This window comes from Chelonia mydas, chromosome 5 (assembly GCF_015237465.2).
Source record: "Chelonia mydas isolate rCheMyd1 chromosome 5, rCheMyd1.pri.v2, whole genome shotgun sequence".
In the NCBI taxonomy this organism is placed as follows: domain Eukaryota; kingdom Metazoa; phylum Chordata; order Testudines; family Cheloniidae; genus Chelonia; species Chelonia mydas.
Window position 1 is genome coordinate 59,223,097 of NC_051245.2, and position 15,909 is coordinate 59,239,005.

At 40.5% G+C, this 15,909-nt stretch overlaps 1 protein-coding gene across 6 annotated transcripts in view; it reads right to left on the reverse strand.

The window, feature by feature from the left end:
* Positions 1–1,648: 1,648 nt before the first annotated feature.
* The window catches only part of MCTP1 (multiple C2 and transmembrane domain containing 1), a 449,620-nt gene continuing 435,359 nt past the window's right edge, over positions 1,649–15,909 (reverse strand). For 5 of the 6 annotated variants that reach the window (XM_043546884.1, XM_043546885.1, XM_037903247.2 and 2 more), the window contains 3 exons: positions 14,102–14,211; positions 4,313–4,410; positions 1,649–3,207 (listed from right to left, as the gene is read on the reverse strand). In XM_043546884.1, the coding sequence (XP_043402819.1) occupies positions 3,136–3,207; positions 4,313–4,410; positions 14,102–14,211 (280 nt within the window). In that variant the 3' untranslated portion in view covers positions 1,649–3,135. Of the gene's footprint in view, positions 3,208–4,312; positions 8,269–14,101; positions 14,212–15,909 lie in introns of all 6 variants that reach the window. The other variant, XR_006290946.1, reaches the window with a different exon arrangement.

The window sequence follows — 15,909 nt, forward strand, 5'->3', positions numbered from 1 at the left end:
TCAAGACAAGTCTCCATAGTGGCATCCTATATATCAGATGACCCTCAAAGAGCAAGAATGGAGCCTTGGACAAATCAGTGAGAAACCATGGCGGAGCACTGGCTTTAGCTGCTGCAGGCTTATCCTATATAATGAGGTTGCATTTTTAACCAGTGTTGCTTATGTAAATTTCATTTGCACAATGAGATACTATTTTTAATGCTTCCCCCACTTACAATGTAAGTGGTAACTCTCTACTTTTGATTTTAATCTTGAACAATTTACTACTGTATACTGAAAAATGAAGTTTTCAGTCTGGTTCAGCCCATGCTTCTTCCAGCATATAATTCAGGAGAAAACAAGAGTACAGGTTACCAAAGATTGAACCTACTGATCTACTTAATACTGACAGCTTCTTGTTCAATGATCTCACCATACATTAAGCAGTGGAGGCTGTTGTCTCGCGTGTTGGAAAAGGTGTATGCCCTTTAAGGGCTAGTAAGCCAGGGAGTGACTTTCTGCTACAGACTAGGTCAGCCAGAGGAGGCTGACCCATTCCTCCCTACCCCCTGCTGACCAGAAGAGGGGGGAGGGACTATATAAATCCATGCCAGTGTAGCAAGAGCCCTCTTTTGGGTGAACCAGCACTCACCCTCCCACCGATGGAAGTGGTGAAATACCAGGTATTGGCAGAATACGCTGTGGGCATTGCGGTAGTTGCTTCCGTCTCCCTCCCAGCCCATCAGATTGGCTAAAGTAAAGTGCGGGGGCAGGGGCCTTGTCACTTCCCCACAGCACATTCAGGGGACTTAGCTGGGACAAACATGAAACAGGAGTTAGGCTAGGATGTCACAACTGCTTATGTAAACGTGGGGCAGCTGTCCAGTGTGGATACTCCATAGCGAAGGGCCAGAGTGATCAGATTAAAGAATACCTCCTTTAAATCCTTTACCAATCCCTTTTAAGGAGCAGAAACAGGTTGTTTAGAGCACCTATGACTTGTAGAGGCCGGAACTAATATTGTCCATAGTCATTGTGTGCCCCCCCACCCCCCTTTAACCCACGTTTGAGAGGAGGAGGGTGACAGAAGCCCCCTCCCTATAAATTTATGGAATTACCTGCACTTTCATCTGCAAGATACTCCAATATTTAAGACTGAAGGTGGCAGCACATTAAACCACCGCATATCTCCTGTCCACCTTCCAGTGCTGTAAATGTTCATAAGGTAGACATTAAATATTAGAAATTCAGTATAGGAAAGTGCACAACAACTGATGGATAAGATAGAGTACAAGGCTTTCAGTACAGCAGAGGAAGTCTGGACACATCAATGGGGGACAAATTTTTATACTTTTGTTTTAATAACTTAATAAAGTCCCATCAATAATGATGCTTTAGTAAGGTTGAGTTGTTTATTAATGGTGTATTGTTCTTAGCAACCAACACTGACAGGATAGGTATGGGTGCATTTTAAATAGATCACTGTAACATAATGATCTAACTGGAGCATATTTAGGCCAAAGGCTTTTCACAGAAAGGTAACAGGAGTGGCTTTCTTTCAGGCATGTTATACAAACAGAAAAGATCAAAATAGCTCTATTATAAGAAACAGTAATTAGCAACATATCTTTACAACAAAAATAAGTTTCCAAATTAGCTCTCATGAGCAATGCAGTTAATTATTTAGACACATATATACATTATTTCCCTGCACATACTATTTCTAAATATCCTTTTCAAATACATATTCCTACAGTAGTGCAATACAACTTTCCCAGCAATCACAACACAAGCCAGCTGCCCCACAAGATAGGGCACAGAGAATTTCTCGTGGCCACAATCCTGCAGTTTCTACTCAGTCAACACTCCTAGTAAAGTTACAGGGAATTTTGCTTAAGAGTCAAACAATTAGGCCCTTAGTTAGTGGATAGTACACTCCTCTGTGGGGAGTTACTTTAGGTGTAGAACTCTCCAGGCAGAGATATGAGAATATATCCCTAAGTATTATTTATACAATGGCTATTAAAATATTTGAAATGTAAATCATTTTTGTGTGTGTGCTATTTAATTTACAAAATGGACTTTCAGGCAGAGGGGCACGTCTGTATCCGGAGGACTGATTACTTTATTAAATAAAGAAATAAAACTGGTATATCACTTTTACCATTGCATTTTTCCCCTTACACTGTATGTCACACCAGTAACAGGTAATATAATATACCATAAAGCATTTTAATATGACCTTGTAATTAGAAAGCAAAAACATTTTCTGTAACAGTTTAGTATTAAAATTCTTTATGTGCACAAATGGTATTCATAACCTGACACCTGAAGCAATATGGATTTAGTTTGATAGTTCAGTTGTAAAGAAAATACTATGTACTTCATTCACTAAACTAGTCAGTACAAATTAATATTAGTGGTACATATAAAAAGAGATGCAGTCAGTTACAAACCTGGTAGTATTTTTAGATATATGTATGTATTTTAAAGTCTCATGATGGAATGATGAAAAAAGGCAGGAATCTCTTCAATTAATGGAGCTCCAGTATGAGATTTGCACTCGGTGTATTTCTCATTAGCTTACAAGCAGCCCAAGTCAGTCTGAATACACTGCACCAGAAGTTAACAAGTGTCTAAAGCTTTGATAAAACTTAAATGCAGTAGGTTCCATTACGTTATATTTCTGTTTAAATATATAAAACATAAAAAACTGTAATGGAAATTTATTGGATAAAAATATTAACATTCAAATAAAACTGCACTTACATTTTCAAATCAGATTTAAATTTATATTTTTGCAGATTTAATCAGCATGACTTGAATATTTAATTTAATTTTATGTGCCTTCTACTATCAAAGATAATACATATCTACCACTTATTTTACATTAGGTATTTTTATTGTATTATGTTATCAGTCACAGGCTTTCCCCACAGCATAACCCATATTTGAAGCCTTCATCAAATTTGTCTGTACAATGCTAAATATATTTTCAATGATAAATGCCTTTGTACAATATTTACAAATTCTCTCCATTGTGATAAAAAGGCAAAATAAATAAAAAGCTTAGAGAAAGGAAATGCTGCCTAGGCTTTGGGCTTTTTCTTTTATCTTCCCCCAGCAGATGCTAGACTCCTCAGGAGATGAAGTTGGCTAGCCGGGATTGTTTCTCTTTCTCTTATTTGGGCTGTGACTGGGATCTTGTTTCAGTTCTTGGTAGTGCACCTGTTTAAACACAACGTTCAGAAAGAAACTGGTCAGGTGGCCACTCATGAGCAGAAAAAAGAGCACTAAAGAAATAAGAGATTTTTTTTCATTGAGGGAGAAAAGTGCTATACTGCTTCAAACCGTATGGGCTCTGCAGCTGGGCTGCAAAAACAACAGAATAATAGATCTGGAGTAAGAAGAAAAATCAGAATTAGGAAAATCCTGCCAGGAAATACAATAAGGTATTGATCTAGTGAAATCTTTTTGTTTTCCTCACAAAATATTACTATTTATTTACTATTTATTACAATAAAATAATATTGAAAATAAAACAGTATCAAGTTGAAAGAGATCAATAAAAATTCCTTACAATCTGTTATTTAATACATTCTCCAGTAATGCACAGCCCATACCATGCAGAGGGGCAGATTCAGACATAATGTATGCAAGTGCAACACCAAGTATGAATTTAACCCAGCATCTGAAAATGTTGAAAGCCTATCCTCTTGATCTACCTCGTGAGTTATGAGAACATGGTGTAACACTTAACAGTTCTTGGAAGATCCCACACCACAATATAAGTGCACAAACTTCATAACACATTTTTTAAAAGGGCAACCTCATCCCCTGTCGTAAATAAAACAACAGTTTTCACCTTAGAAAAACAGGTGCGACCAACAACCCAAATTCACAATGCTACCACACGATACTGGGCAAAACAGCCTGCCGTTGACTGCACTATTGAATTTGCTTTTATTACCGGATATCCCTAGTTCCTCTCTTCAGGGGCTGATGGCTTCAGGCAGCAACAATTCCTACAACAAACCCCAGCGATATTTACAAGTCCCTGGTGGTTGCTTAATAGCAACTCCATCACCCACTACCATTTCCTAAATTTTTACTGATTGCCCCTAAAGAGACAACCAAAGCAAAAACTAATTCCCTAACTGGAAGAAGTACAGAAGACTCATCAGCCTGTTTGAGTTTCAGATTCTATGGGCCAGAGAATATAAACTCAAAACAAAATAATACAGTTTTTAAAATTATAAAAAACAAAGCCATAGAATTATTAAACTAATGTTAAATTGACAACCATATGAGAATTAAAATAATATATACACACCACTTGTACATCTGAGGGAACTCTGGAAAGGAAGTCAAGTAGCTCATTGTTATCAATTGCATATGGACTGCGAAGTTTCTTTGTAAATTTATTGATGCCTGGAAAAGTGATAGTTCAAACGTTATTAAAATCTCTGGAGTTTTTATATCACCAGTTATTAAAAACACATTTCTGGAAAACTTCTGACAAAGATTTTAAGATACATTTTTAGCATTAACTTAATGCACTATATACTCAGGCCTGGTCTATATTACAAAGTTAGGGCACCATAGGTTGATTTGCATCGACCTAGTTGTGGCATGTGTCTACACCAAAATTTGTCTCCTGCCAGCATATGCACACCATTACAGTGACACAATGATACCATCTCCCCAAGTGACACAGTTGACCTACTTAGGGTGAGAGTGCAAGTGTAAACACTGCATTTCCTATGTCAACTCTAACTGCCCTCCAGTAGCTGTTCCACAGTGTCCCTACTCCTGCAACAGTGGCCACTCTGGTCACAAACTCCACAGCCAAGAGGTCATAGAGACCCAAAGCTGCCCACCACCTCCTCACCCCTCCTTTAAAATCTGTATGCTTTTGAAATTCCTTTTCCTAACTGCCTCCCCCTTGAGAAACACCTACCAGCTCACCTTTGTTGTGTGCATCAGACCTGGCCAGCTTCAGAGGCACTAGAAGCACTCCTGCTGAGAGCAGGCAAGAAGTTCTGGATCTACTTGTGTGGGGAGAAGAGGCTGTGCAAGCACAGCTATGGAACAGCCGCAGAAATATTGACAGCTATGTGCAGATTGCACAGGGGATGCTGAAACGGGGCAAGAGAGGGATGAGCCGAAGTGGCACCTGACAATAAAGGAACTTTGCCTGGGATACCAGAAGGCAAGGGAGGGCAACAATAAATCTGGTAAAAAGATAAGGAGTACTTGTGGCACCTTAGAGACTAACAAATTTATGAGACTCATTTAATTAAATAAATTTGTTAGTCTCCAAGGTGCCACAAGTACTCTTTTTTTCTTTTTGAGGATACAGACTAACACGGCTGCTACTCTGAAATAAATCTGGTGTTGCCCCCAGACCTGCCGTTTAACAACAAACCATGCCATACTCACTGGTGACCCACCGACACTCTACAGAGCACTGTGAATGCTTTGCTGGAGCCTGAAGACGAGACCCCCCTGCTGTGAACAGTGATGAGAGGGCAGATGTGGACTGGAAAGGGGTCATTTTAAATTGTTGGACACAATGTAATTTAATTTTAAAAATTACTAAAACTATTTAGCTGAGAGAAACAGGAAGCGGTAGGCCAACTCTTACTAATTATTTCTCTGGCTGCCAACCCACGGGTATAGCTCCCACTATTTAGTCATGGGGGGTCTTTTACTTTAGGGGACACCATGATTAAGGCAAAGAAAAATAATCACAATTATTAATCATTTTATTATTAAAGGAAAAGAAAACAACACAAGTAAATCACTGGTGACATCCATTACAATCTCTTGTCTCTCTCTCTGTGGAGAGCTTTAAAAGAGATTACACCCTGGAGAGTGAACCAGTCCAGGGGCTGCTTTTCTCTTAGTAAGTTAAGACCAAAGTATATTGTTTCCCAGAATTATTGTGAATGCACTTTAGCATCGTATTAGATACTTCAACCAATTATTGTTGCCTCTACATAAACAGCTTAAGGCCAAGTGGATTTTGTTGGTTATTAATAAATAACCAAAAACAGTTTATAATTGGAGAAAGTAAGCAATCTTAATTAATCCTATGAAATCGAAGAAAATATTTAAATTAGTTACCTAGTAGAAGCCATTTCAGGCCAGTTAACCAATATTAAGAATCCTAAATCCAATTAAAATCCACTATTTCTCTGTTTGCCAATGTTTAGCCCATCTCCTCTCCAGGAAGTCATGATTTAACCATCTGATGATTAACAGGAGAAAGTTAATATTTTAAGTTACAACAGCATTATAACATACCAATAAAATCATTACAAGGGTCTTGGCAGTGTCTTAGTTAACTTTCTCTCCCCAAACTAGGTTGATGTTTTGGGGAGGTTTCCTTGGTTTCTTCTTGAGTCTTCTGTGTTTTTCCTATCTGTCTGTGTCAGCTTGCGGGATGGATAGGATGGGTTGTGAGGTGCTTGCTGTCTAAGCAGAGTAGCGAGGGTCAGGGTCAGGAGGCTTGATGCATGTGTGAGGTGCTCACTTCAGAGTTTTTACACCCTTCTCCTTCCTATTTTCAAGAAATTATAGGAAACCTTTTGAGGTTTTTAGATTTAAAGTTGATTGCTGTCACCCTTTCAGGGTTGGCTTAGGTGATACTTTCAGCTCTTGAATATGCAGTCTGTTTAATGAGTATGCAGCATTTCTTTAACTGCCTTTGTTCTTGGGGATGGAAAGATCCAGATGTCTTTTAAAATTAAAATTTTCTTTTTGTTCAGTCCATTTTCTAAGATATTAAAAGATAAAACTGAAAATATATTTTTCCAATTGTCCAAAACATTCCTGTTCTTAAAACAGTTTTTTAAATTAAATAATTCAAATAGTCTTGAGCTTAAATAATTAAGTGTTGATGACTTTGGAGATTTGATACTTCTGTTCCGGAGTAGGTTGAGGGTTTGCTTGTGCACTGCCAGAAATTAATTTCCCATTAATATGAATATCCTATACTTAAATGGCTTCTCACACTAGTTGAGCAAGGGCATTAGATTCCATGTTGGTACATAAACCATTTACACAGCAATGACATCAGGAGCTACATTAGGAAGTTTTCATTTAGTTAACGTATTTGGAAGTCTGCATTTCACAGACGTGTTTGTCATTTCAACATTTAAGAAATAAACAAAAGTTTAAAACATCTCCAACTAAACATGTTTTTCTCTAAAGTGTTTAAGAACACAAGCAGATTTTCTTGCAAGAGTATGGGGGTTGGTAGAGCACACTTTACCTAAACTTATTGCTCTGATAACACACCCTTACATTCCTTTCACAATCATGGTTCTTCCTAAAACATCAAAGTTTACATAGTTTATTTCTTGATGTTTGTTTGTCCGTGGGAAATAAAAACAGAAACCTGGAATTTCTTTGATTAGCTTTAACATTTTGTAACATAACTAGCCAAACATATGTATTTCCAAACATCCTGACTATAACCTTCCTAAAGCTATATCTTAATATTTAGTAAAGGTGCAAACAAGTTTGTAATGACTTACGAAATTAAGTTGAAATAAATTTATTAATGTAATTTTTGCATCAATATTGAAGTCTTTCTTCCACAAAAAACGGGGCGGGGAGGAGATGTGGCAGGGACCATACTGTGAGGAAGGATCTGTTTGAAACTCTCTTGGAGTCAAGCCAATCCCAGGTGAGTGCAGATGTGCTGATGAAGAGGAAGGGAGCTCAGGTAAGGTAGTATGGTACTCCAATTACACAATTTACATTAGACCAGTTCCTGTTCTCAGGTCTGCTTTTCAATTCTTTCACTTGTTGAGGCAGGCAGGAGGGGGCCATGCAGAATAAATTGTTTATCGGAATAGGGATGTTTCTTCTACTCTCATGAGAGATGTTAATGAAACTTTCATGGAGATATTCTACAATCCTCTTCTGAAAATTCCTACGGAGCACATCCTTGTTTCTTCCCCCACAATAGGAGACCCTTCCCACACCACTCTGCAATAAGTTTGGCTGGCACTGCTGCAGTAAATAGGCTAGCAGCATACAGGACAAGGTGGCTTTGGGACGTCAATTGCAGCTGGGTTCTCTATGCCTTTTTCATCCTCAGCAGTGAGATATCAGCCAAAAAAAGTCACCACTGTCTGTGAAAATAGTGCCATTATTCACTGCACTTTCCTTATACCCGTATCCAGAGAGGGGTGCCAAATAATCAAAGCTTCAGTGCAACGGAACACTCACCATGGTTTGAGCTGCTGAGTGGTGCTGTAGTGAGGTGCTCCAAAACTAAAGTGACAATGAACATTTCACATTAAAGGTATGTAGGGGGATAATGTAAGACAGTTTTGAGACTTATCTTTTTCTTTCCATTGTAACTGTATATCAGTGCTGTTTCTGTCTGTTTTAATCAGCAAACCCTGGCAAGGTGGTCTGGAAAGGTGCCCCTGAATGTCTGACCCTGATCTGGAGGCGAAAGAATAGGATTCAGAAGGACGTGCTCTCTGACACCCTCCCATCCTCTACTGCCTCAGTTTGTGAACATAGGGCTTGGGAGGAGCCGTATGACCATGAAAGACCGAGAATGGAGAGAGCAGTTGCTGCAGGAGAGGGAAAAAGACAGAGGTGCATCGAGAAGCGCACCAGGACATCATGAGTTTGCTCAGGCAACAAACTCAGATGTTGCAAGCAGTATTGACCTACATGCCCAAGATCCTGGACTCAGCAGCCTTTCCAGTCATTGGAGAACTCCATAGTCGCAGCTCCCTACATCCCCCAACATACCAGATGGCAGCCTAGTCTACATCCTTATCCTTACCACTGCACATGGGCAGGACAAGATGGATCATAGCGACACGTATACAGACCTATGAAAACTACACGGTGCATGTGTGGCCACAACCTACTATACCGCAGTAGGTTTTACATACATGAATATTAACCATCGCTTTTTACTTCGTATTTTCAAGTATGGTTCACCCTTTTACAGTGTTGGTAGAAGACTTAACTTTGTGTGTTTGTTGACTCTTTAATTTTGTTGTCTGTTTCTTTGCAAACAAAGTTCTATTTTTGGAGACTCAGTATCTTTATTACTTTACATTACAAAATTCATAGCAGGAAGCAAACACCCACTGATATTTAATCTTCATACACACGACAATCACTTTCATAAAACCATCAGACAACATGATTGTGGTTGACTGTTAAAAGAGAATCTTTTTTTAAGGCCTCCTTTAGCCATATATCTCCAGTTGACTCTATCAGCCCATGTGTCTGGCTGTTCAAATTCAGCAGACACCCAGTCCAGCCTGACAGTAGCTTTTTCCCCTTCATCCTCACAGATATTATGCAGTACACAAACAGCTATAACGACGGAGATGTTGGCCTTGCTGAGATCCTAGCTAGTGAGTAAACAGCACCAGCATTCCTTCTATCTATCAAAAGCACATTCGGGGGTCTTTACCTGCTGAGTTAGAAGCTGAATCTTTTTTAGGTGCTGTTCAGGTAGCCAGGTAGCCAGTGTACAGCTTCAAAAGCCAGGGAGCAATGGGTGGGCCAGGTCCCCCAGAATCACTATTAGAATTTCAGCATCACCACTGGTAATCCAGTGGCCAGGGAAGTACGTTCCTGCTTGTAGCTTTTTGAGAAGTCTTCTGTTCTTAAAGATGAGAGTATCATATTGCTATCAGTTAAGTGTCCCTGGTGATCCACTAGCACTTGCATAACCATGGAAGAGTATCCCTTTCTGTTGATGTACACAGTGACAAGGTGGATTAGTACCAGAATAGAGAGATGCATGTTGTGTATCACCCCAGTGTAGTCTGGCAACCTGATTGCTGCAAATCCATCCACTATTTCCTGTACATTACCCAGCATCACAGTCCTGCGTAGCAGGAGTTGTTTAGTGGCCTTACACACTTGATGACAACTGCCTCCACTGTGGATTTTCCAACTCCAAACTGATTGCCAGCTGATGGACAGCAATCTGGCATTGCAAGTTTCCACATCATGATTGCCACTTGCTACTCCACTGTTAGAATAGCTCATTTTGATGTCCCTGTACTGGAGGTCTGGGGCAAGCTCAGCACACAGATACTGGAGTGTAGCCTGTTATATCCAAGAGTTCTGAAGCCACTGCTAATCATCCCAAACCTGCATTACAATGAGATCCTATTAATCAGCCCTCATTTCTCAGGCCCATAAGCAGTGATCCACCATCTAGAACGGCTCTGCAAACACCAGCAGCAACCTGGCATTTTTTTTCATCATCCCCATCAGTATCTGGTTATTGTGCTTGAACATCTCTTCATCTTCATCTCTCATCACAATCTTGGTTGTAGTAGTCCTGGTTCAAGTTCTGCAAATACAGGAGAATCGTGCATCCTGTATTAGCAACTCTCATGAGAATGGTGCTGTGCTGTGAAGGATCCATGCTTCTGCCACAGAGATGGCAGAGACAAAAATGCAGTGCATGAGGCTGTGGGAATTTTTTTAAATGGTGTGAAAATTATAGGATGTCGAAATTATTTCAGGATGGAGAAAGCAACAGGGTGGTAACTTGCCCTCTCGCTCCCAGAAATCCCTAGGCAAATCATTGGTATCCCACAAAGCACCACAAAAATGTCCCAAAAGACACTGGGCTGGGCAGCGGCACAGGGCACACTGGGATACCTATCATGGTGTGCCAGATTTTACATTGATGCAACACTTATGCTGGGTATGTGTAGCACCAACAAAAGAACCCAAGCGCACAAGTGCCCAAGCAATATACAAAAGTCAGCAACTGTTTCCCGATGCAATTTGCTTTGACGAAACTTTGTAGTGTAGACATGGTATCAGTCTCTAAATGTGCTCATGGAGTATTTTTTTTTCCCCACTAGCCTCTCCTTTAATTTTCATCTTGGCAGTAACACCTAAAGATGATTGGAAGTTTTCGGATGGAACATTTTTCTGTTAGAAAACGCCAATTTGTCAAAAGCAAAACATTGTGTGGTAACATGTAGATTTTGACACGGGTTCCGATGGAACCCTACCTTGCTAGTCATGTTTCAAAACCTGCCTGCTAGGCATGTTTCAGTGAAAAACCTGCTTGGTTTCCTGCCAGCTTGCCTGCCCAACTCCCCAGCAGCTGGCCCAAAGAATTGCCCCAGGGCTTCCGGGGTCAACAGATCCAGGGAAGCTCTGCCATGATATTAGACTCTTGGGCCAGCTGGCTGCCCAGCCTCTGGAGTCTGGGGAGCAAGCTGCCCAGAGAGCTGGGGAGTCCTGACATCCCACATTTCATCCCAGAAACACTCAAACATGATGTTTCTAAAATATGCAATATGTTGATGGGGCTGGCAGGCTCTCTGGCTCCATGGCAGCCTCAACTCTGAACATTCAGCGACTGTCATGGAGCTGGGGATCCTGGAAGCCCCAAAAGCCCTAGCAGCTTCTGATTACAAAACTGCATGTCAGTTTCAGTCAGCAACCACCAAGGGTCTTCGGGAGCGTATTTCACTCCAGAAATATGTTTTGGTATTTCTGAAATTAAATATTACAGAACTTCATTTCCATGAAAAATTTGGACTCTTTGGCCCGATTGGAACAAATTTTCTGAAAACTCTGACATTACTGCAGAATGGAAATCTGATTTCCTGGTCAGCTGTAGTGTCAACTGTTTGTTTGTTTGTTTGTTTTAACCGTTTGGCACTTTACAGTAAATTGAGGTAATGATCTTTACTCCTCTGCTTCAGAACTCTCAGGCTATACTGTCAGATTCAAGCTCCTGTCACAGTTTTGTTTAGGGTTTTTTAATATATATTTTGACTTAGGAATATTTTTAGAATGGAAGGTCTGATAGTTCACTTTTCCACACACAAAAAAGCTGTATTGGGTTATTCAAATCAGCAACCAAAGTTCAAAGGCACCAAGCCCATCTTCCAAGACTAAGCTAAAACAGCATTTCTAAATTACAATCTCTATTGCATCATTAGACACTGGGTCTGAATCACTCCAGTGGGCTCACTGGGTACTAGCCTGGCAAGACCTAGTTTGTGGGCTGTGGAAACAAAATATGTCCAAAGCAGGGCCCACAGTGGCACAAGCTTCCCAGAATCCCACATCACCCAGAGCAAGCTGGGACAGCTCTCAAAATGAACTGGGCCTGCTCTATGGGATTTGGGACCAGGCTAGATGGGAGATAAGATGATTCAGTTTCTCATCTATGGAACTGTAGCCGGGTTATAAAGCTTCATGCCCTTGGCAGAATGTTTATAACAGAGCAGCAGTGGTAACACCACTGGCCTTCCACAGAGTGAATCCACAATCCTAGACAACTGCCCTGCAATGCAGGGTGTGAGGAGAGAAGAAAGTTGCACCCTGTGGGGGTGAATTTTTTGGTGTACGTTTTGAAATTCTAGCCCTTACTAAAATTGGTGAATGGTGAATCTTTGAGACCCAGCCACATCCATTTGAGAGGACCCAATTCAGCATGGAGGCACTGAGAAATCAGGTGTCTATCCCAGACCTTCTCAAACTGATCTGTGGACCACCTGTTGGTAAGGAAGAGCTGGCAGACCACATGGAATCAGCTGCTTCTTGGTAGCACGAGAAGAGTCTGGATATCTGTAAAATAGCTATAAATAAGGAGGAACAAACCTAGGATCCTCCTGTTAGCTTTATCATATGAAAGGAGTAAGAGACGAGCCACCATGACTGGAGACTGCAGCCAGACAAGAGCCACCATTAGGAGAGAAGTGTTCAGGAAGAAGGGAACCAGGCACCATGTGAAAAGGAGTGGGTGAAGCAGAGGACTGTACAGCAGTGAGACAGAGAAGAGAAGAAAAGCAAAATGGATGGGAGGGGAGCTGAATGGAGAGCAAGAGGAAATGATGTGATTAAGCCTTTTCAAAACGTTTAAGATGAAGCATTTTGATAAGAGCTAAAAATATATCAATACTTTCCTAACATTATTTTTCCATATAAGCAGCTGTGTTAGCCACAGGGATGCTGCACAATTTTGAACAGAATTAGATTGCAGGTGCTCCAGAAGAGACACTGGACAAGTTTGAGAATTGTTAGTTTATGCAGAGGAAAGAGCAAAGAATCCTTTGGAATGAAGAGTCTTGGAGAAAAAGCCTTCTGTGGGTGCAAAAGAGGAAAATGTAGCAATGCAGATGCTATCTGACATTGCATGGAGGAAATTTCTTTAGAAGAGTTGCTAAACAGCAGCATGGCCATATGAATTTGCAAAGCAGCTCAGAAACTACTTTCCTGGAAGTGACCACCTGTCTTTCACTAAAACCAAATAAAAATAAGCATTTGCTTTTCAATGCAGAAAAAATGCATGAGAAGAGGAGCTGAATATACACCAATGAGGGTAGAAACTCCAAATAAAGTGAAAATGTGTGTGAGTTTGCAGGGTTCCATTTCAAGAGCAGTTTTTAAATGAGACAATTTTCTCTGTGCAGGGTGTGTACTTACAGAATGCAGGTACAGCTGCTACAGAGGTGGGTTTGTGTTCAAAATATATGATCGAAAACGCTGAACAATCTTTATAACTGGTATACTGTACAGTAGCTTTTCTAAATCAGTATAAAGAAAATACACAAGCCTATGTGAGAGGTTAAGCTGTCTCCTAAAAAAAACAAACAAAACAAAAAACCGCAACCCACTTTTGTTCATTATCCACCAGTAAAATATCATATGTTTTTGTTAGTCTAAAGGTGACCTTTTAAGCAGGTGTCTAAGCACTGTGTTTACATATACTTTCACAAGATAAAGTGCTGCAGCAAAAACATATTGTCCTAAATGCACTATATAGATTGAAATGCCCCTGTTTGTGTATAAGTGGTGAAAATAAATCAGAGTAATATCTAGACAAAGCTACACTTTGATATATGAAGAATCCTCCTGGCTACATGTTTATAGTATGATGAAGTTTAGAATGCCAGACAAGAAAAATGCATTTTGCAGGAGGGCCTAAATCTTTACCCAGTTGTGATTTTTAACTAACCTGTCTGTTTCCATCATGGAATAGCTTCATGACCATAAATACTGAAAACTACTGACACTATAACTCATCCCTTAAAAAACAGTTTGTTCTAAGTGGCTCAGACAGTTAAAAAAAGGCTTTACTTACCCCAGACAAGGACAATGTATCTCAGTGGAATGAAATACAGGATGACTGTGAACACACAGAGGGCAACAATTGCCAGCCAGCTTAAGAATGGGACAGTCCAGTTGAATGTACTGAATGAAAAATTAACATAAGTCAGAAGACTAATCACTTCACAGAACTAATAAGAGAACAAATAACGGGCAGGCAGATTACAACTCTGTAAATGGAACAGTCAGTCTTCAGCAGTGAGAGGACTGAAACTGCATATGAATGCATGGATGCTAAATATGTTGGAGATCTGGGGTTTGATCCCACCCCCTGAGAAGATGAAACTCGGGCTTAGACTCTCTATCCACTCAGGATGGCACCTATAAGCACCTGCATGCAAGCTGAAAACCAATGCTTATGGCCTTAGGAGTTCCAATACTTTCCCCTATTCTAGCCCCAGATCCCTGTCCTCTCTTCACTTGCTCAAACAGAATCCAAGGCATCCCTCCACTCTTAACTGGAATCAGAGTATTATACAGTGCTGCTTGGGTCATCTGATTTGATTCTCCCCTGTGCTCTGTCTAAAATACATGGTCAGAGAAAGAAATTAAAAGTTGATCAGAGGGCACGTCTTTCTCTGTTTAACATGTGGCGGCACTCCCTGTCTGATAGTTCAATCACAGTGGGGGAGGACTGAGTGAAAAGCTTGTCTGTGTGCAAGGTAGGCAACCCTTTCACACTACTATTAGTGGGTTAGGGGAAAGGCAGGTATGATGGTTAGTTTTGCTGAAGGTGAGGGACAACATCGGGAGGAAAGGGAAGGAAAAAAGACAGAAGCAGGGCAGCAAAGGAAAGGGAAAAGGGGGTGGGGAGAACAAAAGAAGGGAGTGGTTAAAGAGAAATGAAATTACAATAAGGAAATAAGCTATACCAATCTCAAAAAAATGAGGGGCATTATTTGTTCAAAGACAAAGGGAAAACAGAGGGATTGGGCTCCAACAGAAGTTTCAGGGAAATGGGTTGTCACATCAAACCTTCAGATTAAAAAACCCCTAAGTGTGTGCCGCAGATCTCACAGTGTAATACAGATCTGCTGACCACCCAGTTTTGTAGAGCCCTGAGATGGGGGGAGGAGGGGAGAGAGAGAGAGAAAAGAAGGAAATGCCAGCCAACAAGTCTGGAAGCAGCTATTGTGGGTCTCCCACCCCTGAAGTGCAGTGAAGAGATGAAGGCCAGATAGCCAATTTTAAAAAATCCCAAGGGAACTTTTATGAAATGGAGTTTGATTAAAAGGGATTGTTATATAAAAGTCACCACCACTCCAAGGATGCTCCCTGGCATTTGTCTTCCTATAAGAAAAGTATGCTTTTGGCTCTAAAAAGGTTGACAGTGTCCCTTTAAATTATTATTAATAGATATGTACCCGGATCATTTTGGCTAAATGATTCTGGCTTCTGTGGTTAAATAATTACTGTTGTCTGAATTGCTAGCTATAATTTTTCATAATGATCTCTGGCTTCTTTTGGTTGTGTTTGTCTTTTTCCTCCCCAGCAATTTTGACCTGTCTCCAGAGTGAACATTATGTAAGTGTCAATTGCTGTAGGATCACTCCCTAAATCCTGGGGGACACCTGCTCTTTTCCCTTCTTCTGCATGTATTTGGGGTGAACAGAAGGTTGAGGGTCTGCTCGCATTCTTGTGACTCGCGTTGGGTGCTACGGATCACAGACACCCCATGTGTGGGAACACTGGCTCCTCACTTAGCAAACCTCCTTATGTGCTTGTGTTAGCACTGTATTCAGTACAATTTTCCTTTCCTTCCAATGTTCTTTACATTTTTAG